Raw genomic sequence first — 10,043 nt, 5'->3', positions numbered from 1 at the left:
CACCTCTAGATGGCGCAGAATGTCCAGTGGGCAGCTCGACAGAGGAACTTGGCTGCACAGTGACATCTATCTATCTTGGGATATTTATGGATAACTTATCTTGCGAAAAAGTCACAAGAATGACAACATTATGCGTAGTTCGCTCTTTCCAGGAAGCACCTGTAGATGAAATGACTGGCATTCGCTTTTTAAACCTTGGGGAACCTAGCTGGTGTCACGAATTTCTTATATGCAGATGACGGTGACAACGAGACGTAGAAAATGGCAAAGACGAAATAAGGATATTACGTTGCGAAAAATTCGAAATTTTATTTTCGTATTTCTTTCATCTTTCAATTACGAACGGTAAAAAGGTGCAGTAGATTACATATCATACGTTACACTAGAGGCGTTATGCTCAAACTTCGTTCTTGTGGTACACTGCTTTGTGCAAATAAATGTAGATATGGAGGTATATAAATGAATCCGCTGTGAGTAATGAATACAGGTCCACGGTGCAATAGTTACGAGCTGCCCGTAATGTAAATCGCAGCTCAAGGATATTGTACGAGACCGTTTCTATCTATTTTTGAATTCTATGAAGTACCGTTATAGTCGCCTTCACCTTCACGGAAAAAAACAAAAATGAAAACAATCGCGATTCCCGGTGGGATCGAAGATATCAACAAAAGAAACATGACGAAAGCAGTATTGATCCAGAGATCCGAACAAGCTTTGGCCGGACAAACTGTAAACAAGTTGCAAATAATTCCGTTGTTTAGATGATTTGAAAATAATTATACGAAACACGCATGCAACACGATGATGTGGCTGTTCTGCTGTGGGGAAAAAGCACAAAGGTGTGAAATTCGTTTTAGAATTTTGTCTCAAAGGTATTGTGATTCCATTCCCGCAAAGAATTGAATTCTGACCAAACTTTAATTCTCATACAAATGAGTCGCTTATTCTCCGTTCCCGGCCCGTGAAAGAGTAAAATCAGCAACACGAAGCAAAAATACTTCTCCGTGCCATTGATGGTATACGATCCATTGCTGTGGCACAGATGCGAATTGACGCCGGTCTTTCACCAAACCATACTTCACCAAAAATATAGTAAGCTCCGCAAGTGCACGTTGAAAGCCATATTCCACATATTCCCGGTAATTAACGGCGACCGGTTTTGAATTTATTTTTCAAATGGTTGTCAGTAATTGGTCTAAGAGAGAATATTTAAAGATTCACCATTTCATATATAAGAGTGTAAACTTACTAGCCCTCTCACCTGTAATATTAGTATCAAGTCGGCTTGCGTATTTTATTTCTACGCTTTTTTTCCCTCTCCTCTGGGACCTTTTATTCCCATTCCCCATTCCTATAGAGAGTAACATGCCAGCGGTTGTATGCGCGCCGGCAAAAATCAGTTTTTCTAATAAAGAGCCTACCTCTCTCTCTTTCGAGTAATTAAGGGTTCATATGGCGGTAGCATCAACTTATGCGAGCAACTGAGTAATTTCTGTTCACTTACGTGTCTAACACAACCGACAAACATTTTGGCTAAGATTAAAAAGCAACATAAGTTTGACGACTATGTTAACATCATTTGTCTCGGCTATTTTTACTGATATGGCCGCAGACGTACACTATGCTGACATAATCGCAGGCCACAAGGAAGCTTCATCACGCGCTATCAGGAGAAGCGCCTACACATCTCGAACTTTTTGCAGCAGCGTCTTTGCGAGCATCAATAACGCTAGCGCAATTCGTCACGTTCAGTTCAATGTATTTGCTTGCACGCCAACTGTCCTGCTCAATGATCATGCGAACAACTACTTTTTTACTCAACCAGTTGACCAGCCATGAAACGGAAGAATAAAATTAATTTCGGGGTTCTAATGCGAACCGTACATTAATAAACCGGTAGACTGCCAATCGAGCCCGTACATAATTCATGAATATCTCGACACATGTGCGTGATCCGCTTACGAATTTACCATACAAGAGTTATCACTATCAAAATTGCCAGTTTCCAGCTGACAGCTGGTCTACATTGGCCGCCAGCTACCCGTCGACACATGTGAGAAATTTAGTCAGAATCACAAAAGGACACATTCCCGCTAGGACCATGGCCGAAGAGCCAAGCAGTGCTCAACACTCTTTCACATTGGAGCTCTTACTTGTACACTTTTTTCATATTGTCTGACATAATCTGGCCCCTAAAGATAGGTACAGTTAGCTCCGTAGGATGGATGCGATAAGGTCCCCTACACGAATCCCACCAGGTTTTCATTGCCGAGTTGCACATACTGTATATAGTGTCGATAAGTTGTTATCGTGGTGTTTTTCTTGTATCGCTCTGGCAGTGTCAACATATTGTTTTCGCTCATGTCGCTAAATTGAGACGAAAGAGTCGCTAAATTTCCGCTATAGCTCACCCAAAAGTCAACGAGATTGTCTCTAATAGATATCTACATAACGTAGAATTTGGCGAACTGAAATATTGAGTTTACTTTCAGATTATAAGGTTACAATAGCTAGAACAACAAAATAATATCACGGGCAACGTGATTTTCTAGCACCAAAATTAAAGCACTTGAACCCCATTATCCTTGTGAATTTTGTAGTTCTCTGAGCTCGCGAAAGGACAACTAAATTTTTGGAAGCGCGCTTGGTCGTATGCTAACACGGCGACGAAAATTGCGTGACCTTTACAGGTCCACGGCCGCCCTGGAGCGCACGCCTGGTGTACTGGACGCCAAACGCGAGCTCCAGACTTGCTGTGGTGGGTCAAATACGGTTCCGCCGCTTGATCCACCTGAAAGCTTCGCGTAGCATTGATTTGTCTGAAAGCAATGAGAACCGGAAGCGTTGTGTTGTTGTTTTGCGTAAGCGAGCCCGGCCGCTCTGGTATCTGCATCTTTCTATATGGATGCATCTTTCTATATGGATGCTTTCTAATTATGCATCTGCTGCTTGCTTAATGTTACCGTAATCTTCAGTTCTTGTAAATAAATTTACTGCTACGACAGCAAACATGAAAACGAAAAAAATGAAACATCTTAACGAAATTCGAGAAATCGCAGCGTTATGACATATAGAAGTCAGCCTTTTGAAGAAAACGCATTTTGTAAGCACAATGTCAAGTCTGTTAAAGGGCGCCTCACCAGGTCCCATAGCAAATGTTGGCTATACGCTGGAAGTTCTTACGTGTCCTCTAGGGAGCGTTCTGCCGCAAAAACTTTTCAAGTCGGCTCATTAATAGCCGAGATAGGAATATTTCAGTGCCGCGAACCTATCATTTAGGGAGGCGAGCTCTACTGCCAAGCGAGACACTCTCTCCACTCGCCGCGTCTAGCCTGCGCAAGCGAAATTCCTTCCTTGTGTTCTCCCATACGGGATCTCGAGGATCGCATGACGCATACGTCACGGCCCCCGCCTTCATTTTTTTATCGCTTTTTTTTTCTGCGGCGCTGCGCACTTACACTGAGGGCGTCGTGCGCGAGCTGTTGTGATTGTCTCGCATCGCGCAGCGCACAATTTTGCACGCTGTGCACAAGGACACATGATTAGCGGTGCAATTCAGTGCTACACGAATACCGAGGCAGACACAAGCGGCTCGCAGAGCATGATCACACGCTGGGACACGGTGGAAAATTGCACAGTTTCGGCACCTGCTCACGTGACTGCATGACCCTGGGAACAGGCAGATGAAGCGGAAGTACCATGCTTCTTACTTCGACACGAAGTAAAACAAAAACAGGCAGACAATTCGTTTGTGTGTTTTATTATTTCTCCAAACTTCAATTCGTCAATTCAAGTAACAAATCACACAAAAAAACAGATTGTGCCTTGAATAATTCTCGAAGTCGTGCTTCTCTATGATTGACGTCACACTGCGAACACAAGTACGTAGCCGCAGGGACACGAGTACGTCACCGTCTAGCTTGGAGCACGGTCGCCACGAGGCAAAGGGAAAACAGCTTTCGGATTGAAATTTCAGGCCTTTCCGCGGCGCATAGCGATGTAATACTTTGCAAACACGATCGTTATCGCGCATTGTATGCTTTGCGCTTATCCGCTCAAGATGGCCAGACCTGGTGAGGGGCAAATACAATTTGAACACCACCGATGTGAAGAGAACCATTGCTTAATAATAGTCACAGGGCCGCTTACTTTTGGGCCGCTTACTCATATTTCTTGAATAATAAAGTGCGTCCTAGAAAGTCATTTTTGAAGCAACTCTCCTAACTTGGAAGTCTCAAAAATTTGGCCAATTGTTCTTTCATGTCTAAAATGTGGCCGGTGGCTAAACAGAAGAATCTGTCAGGCAAGACAAAGAGATAAACTAATCGCTTAATATAGAGAGAACATCGCCAAAGTGGTAACACTTTCATATGTGAAAAAGAAAATGGCATACGGAATACGCGTTTTGTCCAAAGCACGACCATATTCCTGATTTTCAACTCTCAAGTCGCTTTATTACGCTTTTGTTCCTTCTCATATTAACTATAACATTAAATCATGGGGAAACACTTATAACAGTCACCTAACTTCGTTGCAAGTCATTCAGAATCGAGCTATTCGACTAATAAAATTTTCACCTCGTAGCATAAGCGCAGATCAGCCGTTACACACACATAATATTTTGAATGTGACTGATCTTGTTAAATATAACCTGGCCATATTTATTTTTAGGGCACTAAACAATGATATTCCAGTAACCATCATACCAAAGACATCCCTTACTAATGTAAATAATAGTAGATTTGCAGGAAATATGAACTTCATTTTACCCATTGTTCGCACCAACTATGGCAAGCAGTCATTGCACTTTTCAGCTTTATCTCTGTGGAACACATTACCATTCCCTTTAAAATTGTTCAAAGCTCACAGGTTTCGTAGACAACCTAAGTATTTTCTTTTAGCTTCCTCTGACTTTCCCATTTGAGTGCACTATGTGTTGTATTTTTGACTTTGACTTTGTTTCTCTATATGTCTGTCGCATTTTTTTATTTCTCTTTTTTCTTCTTAAACAATTTTTTGTAGTTTCACCTTTTGTTGTCTAATCCAAAGCCTTGTTATTGCTTAATACATTCATCTAATGTTTTTCTGTTTATTTGTGCCTTGTCTCCTAAAACCTTTATTATCGGAAATTTCACATGTTGCCATTGTTGTTTTATTAATTCCAGTCATAATGCACAGGAGGTCCCATTTCAGTTTCTAACTACGGGACCTCCTTCTGTATATACTTATCATGTAATTATCGCCATTTTTGTCTTGAATAAAGCCGATTCTGATTCTTATTCTGCGTCGACGATTCATATTTTTTTCCTGACCTCTTGGTAGAAGCCTTCATGCGTTAGAAAGAATGCCCTGGTTGCTTCTTATATCATGATAAGTGTTATCGACAACAACACTAAAACACTGCTGCATTTTATTTAGTTAACAGTAAATTATTATATGATAGCTTACTTAAATTCCCTAAGCCTAGCATGACATATCTTAAGATAAATGACATCGTCCAATTTCGCAGACATATCGTTCAGTTCATTCGTTCGTGCTTTGTGTCAAGAAGCAAGAGCGTGTGTCGTTTTTTTTAATTCTTAGAGGTGTTTCCCTGCACGAAAATAAGAAACTACTGTCACTCTTACCTCTGTCACCGTGGAACGCTTTCGAATGCACTCTCCAACCTGTAGTAAAAATGAAAAAAAAAAAATTGCTATAGAGTGTGCGCAGATGAAAATAAAAAAATAATTAATTGCATTTATGTGGCTTCGGCTTTATTCCGTCTTTAGATACTTAGTCTGACTTTGCACATTCTTAAAGTCATCAGGTTAACAAGGCATCAAAGCAAGATGCTGCACTTGGAAGCAAATTATGCGTTAAATTAAATTTCGCACTTTTTTTCAAGGCATATATTCCACTGGTTAGTATGCAGCCACAGCGAAAAATGAACGAACTACTAAGGTGCAGTCTCAGAAAAGTAAGCGTGAGATTATATTAACTTATCTGTAGCCGAGTTCACAGTAACACTGGGTTTACGACAACTTTTCTATCCGCGAGAATTTGCTTTCTTTCTTTTTACAATTTCTCCCAGTCACAGAAGATGAAAACAAAAAGTCTTCTTTTTTTTTTCATTGAATAAGAAAAACTAGGAGAAAGCACGACGTCACGTAGCCAGTCTTCCCGAGCCAATCCATGAAGTCGTACCCCTCGCTTTTCTCAAATCAGTGCCGCTAAAGCCGGCCCAACACGTCCCCTTGCGCTAGACGTACTCGACCCAACGGTTACCGGTAGGTTTTATTCTATGTACACTTGATAGCGCGCTTTGAGAATCGCTCGGTGCACCAGGCACGTACCCAGGATTTTTTTTTCGGGGGGGGGGGGGGGGGGTATCTTTACTTGTATAAATGCAAATGATGCCCACCCTTCGCCATAAACACACGTAAACCCGCAAAAATAAAAAAAAAAGAAATGAAATAAGGTGTATCTCACAGGTACGCCTGTGATATACACCTCTCTTTTACTTGGAAAACAAGGAACCACATCAAATGGACTCGCGCAGGAAGAACACTGCCAAGAACGAGTAGACAAGGGAAAGTGTAAAATAAGGATTTCTAGTAGCGTTTCTTGAATTAGCTTTGGAATAATTATAGAGGAATATATATTTGCGAAACAATCACAGTCCTTTTGGATCCGTCGTCTACTGCTCTACCAAGTGCGAAAACCGACTCGTATTGTTGTTTGGGAAGTTGCGTAACGATGCGTGGCCGCCATGTCCCGTGCAGTGGCATAGAGCGCAGGACGCTGCGCTTCTAGACGTACTGTGCACCGCGGAAGGTTAGAAAAACACCACATAAGCACAGCAGAGAAGTGGCTACGTCAGGCGGCCTGACTGATAACTGTAGAAACGTCATTCAAAACACACTAATCTGTTCTCCACTTACAGCGGCATTTTCTCTACTACTTTTTAAAAAGAAAAGATGTTTATCCAGAAACATTTTCACAAACAACGGCTAAATTTGTTACTTTTCGCTTTTCCTTCCTGTTTGGCTGTTGCCTTGGCTAACTCGCTTAGTAGATCGCCTAATTTCTCAATTGCTTGCGACTCTTGTTTCCAGTCAATATTGCACAAGAAGGGCTGTACAATTAGGAAAAAACCAGACGAGGTAATGGGTGACAGTCATATTGCTTATGTGTTTAAGGGTTATTGCAGGATGATGGACGCTGTTTCGCATTATTTTATTTTCCACTTTATCTAACCAATATCGCGGATATATGGTTCCGAGGATCTGCCAGCGTCGTGGCGAGCCGTCACTTGAGGAAATAACAGAGCAAAATGAAAAGTTAAAGGCAACTGGCGTTTTCTCCGACCACAACTCATTTCGCGAGCATACAGGCCAGCTGACTACGAACCGAATCCCTTTCGTGGTCCCTGACGTGGATCAGTTTAAACAAAGAAAGTTGAACTAACGAAGCAACGGCGATGCACGTGACCATTGAATCGATGTTGACAACTGAATGCATCTCGAGTTAATCGTGCGGGCACGAAATCCATGAGAAAACTGACCCTCACACCCCAGGAGATGCCTATAACTACCGCCATCCAAAAGGAGTGAAAAAGGCAGCAAATTTTATCCGCCGAATAGCTGTGAAGTCTCAAGATTGACTTGGCTGCGCTTTAGGAATGTTTGTGAGGAGTGGTGACGTCGGAGGAAAGGGGGTGTGGGGATGTGCCGCTTAATTTCGGGGGGAGGGGAAGAAGGCCACCCCCTTCCACCCTCCTGGGTACTTGTACTTGGGTACGTGCCTGCGGTGCGCTTTTGTGCCGATCTGCTTTCGTAACCCTTGTCGTTCATCGCAGCGTATGCATCTGTGGCAATTCTTGGAACGTGTCAGTGCGACCGCCGCACGTTGCTGTCGATCCCGTTCTTTCCGGAAGAGCGTGCACTCAACTTCGTGGTGGAAGGCACAAAAACCTACCGCGACAAGTCCACGTGCCCGGCTGACGTTTTCTTCGAATTTATCGCGTCACATTCCCTCTTAAATTTTACTCATGCACAGTTCATTCTTTACAGGTTAAAGAATCCCAGGTCGTCAAAATTAATCTGGGACTCCGCCACTACGGCGTGCCTCGTAATGAGATCGCGGTTTTGACAAGCAAAAAATTCAGCATTCAATTTATTTTTGCATCGTACCTGTCGGGCTACCATGTTGCGCATGCGCAGGGCCTCGGTGTCCTGGAACTTCTTGGTTCCGTGGCCGGGCAGCGCAGGCGATCGGCACTGCACGACCATTTCGCCGCTCTCGTCCTGCTGGCGTCGGATAACGGACGCGTGCAAGAGAGAGATGCGGAAGTCACAGTGGGCGGCATGTTTGAAAGAGTGGTTATAGGAAGGCACTGGAAAATACGAAGTGACTCTAATGGGAGAGTTTCGCAAAATCGTCGCTAGTACTTCAAGCCCGGGTCGGTACTTATAAAATACTTTTTCAATGCCCTGAAAGCTGTCCTTTCAAGGGGACTAACAGGTCATGGTCCAAGTATCATCCCCGGTGATAACGAATGATTGCCCAGAGCCCGGAGTTTCGAGCGTAACGGCTGCCTTTGCTGGGCATACGAGGGACAGTCCAGCAACACGTGTGCTATGTCTTCTCGTTCTTGCGTGTGTTCCCGTTTGCGCTTGTCAAAGCGTCCGTTTATTATCATTACTATTTGTTTCTTATTCTGTTTTAGGGTGGCCTTTTTTTGCATGCAAGTTAAATCGTCTTTCTATAATGTGTTCAGGTTTACGTTTGTTAAAGTATCATGTTTACTATCATCACTATTTTCTTCTTATTCAGTTTTAAAGCAAACTTAGCGTTTTGAATAAAAGTGACAAAGCAGCCCGAGGCATACGACTTCGAACTTCTCCAGTTAGACCCAGTTAATTCCTACATACATGGGGCCCCCTAGTGAGATTATTAGGGGTAACTATGTCTCTGCAACCATCTAACCACTGTGCAAACACGAGAGCGAGAGAGAGAGACAAAAGGGAGGGAAATATATGTTAGCCAGTGTAAGTACCGGCTTGCTACCCTATAGTAGGGAAAGGGGTCAAGGGAATAAAAGGTGAAAGAAGGAACAACTAATGAAAACATAAAATCTGGAAAATTTAAACTATAACGCGATGCTACGCGCCAGAACTTTCAAAGTCGGTCGCACAATTAGCAAGCTCTTGAGCACTACAGCAGAGACCTTAATGCATTCAGTGCCGAAACCCGTCTGGACCAGTGTCCTAGAACGTTTTCCTCTGTGAAAGGTCGATCATCCAGTTTTTAGAGTGTGAAATCACGACATAGCGCGCTGAATCTTGCACGATTCGGCAAGAATTGGATAAGAAAGCACATCAATGTTTACTGTTCATTCAAATTCAACTATGCCATGTACTTGTTTTAGAAGGACAATTTGATGCACACAAGGTGGTGAACTTTTCGAACGAATTCACAATGAACCTTTGATGGTGGCGAGATGCATAAAAGCGCCCGTATATCATGCATTGGGTGCACATTAAAGAAGCCCAGGTGGGCGAAATTAATCCCGAGTTCTCGACTGCGGCGCCCCTCATAATTATAGCGTGGTTTCGGCATGTCAAGCCCCAAACTTATTTTTAATTCACAATTACGTATTTGTCGGTGCAGAAATATATACCTCTAGAACTCGCAGTATTTGTACTGCTTTGTTTTAAATTAAATTTGGACGTGACACCCACTACGGGCAAATCACTTTGAAAATTTCCTGAAACTCCTTTACGCTATATACATAGCGTAAAGTACGTCATCCACAATCACAAATTGAATAATACTTATTATTCCCGCAGAACCAAATTGTTAAGAAAAATCGGCTTTTAACTTAATTTATGCAACAACGAAAACGTTCGCAGCTAGGAGGCCAATACCTACCGCTAATTACTCCTGGAATGCTAATCGCATTACCATCGACAAATATTGTGAGATGATTTCTGCGACAATTTCTTCGTTTGCTGTGCTGCACCTCCGTTTTTATCATCATCATAATGATCACTTCTTGT

The 10,043-nt window shown here is 42.7% G+C and overlaps 1 protein-coding gene across 1 annotated transcript in view; it reads right to left on the bottom strand.

Annotated features, from left to right (window-relative positions):
• Nucleotides 1-10,043, bottom strand: part of LOC126522379 (uncharacterized) — a 91,371-nt gene that overhangs the window by 41,218 nt on the left and 40,110 nt on the right. Inside the window, exons 11-12 of the mRNA XM_050171116.3 lie at nucleotides 8,175-8,291; nucleotides 5,628-5,666 (exon numbers count right to left, since the gene is read on the bottom strand). Of these exons, the coding sequence (XP_050027073.2) occupies nucleotides 5,628-5,666; nucleotides 8,175-8,291 (156 nt within the window). The remainder of the gene's footprint in view (nucleotides 1-5,627; nucleotides 5,667-8,174; nucleotides 8,292-10,043) is intronic.

Source organism: Dermacentor andersoni, chromosome 6, assembly GCF_023375885.2.
Source record: "Dermacentor andersoni chromosome 6, qqDerAnde1_hic_scaffold, whole genome shotgun sequence".
Taxonomy (NCBI): domain Eukaryota; kingdom Metazoa; phylum Arthropoda; class Arachnida; order Ixodida; family Ixodidae; genus Dermacentor; species Dermacentor andersoni.
The sequence above is the reverse complement of the archived record's forward strand: the minus strand, read 5'-3'. Positions and strand labels throughout refer to the sequence as shown.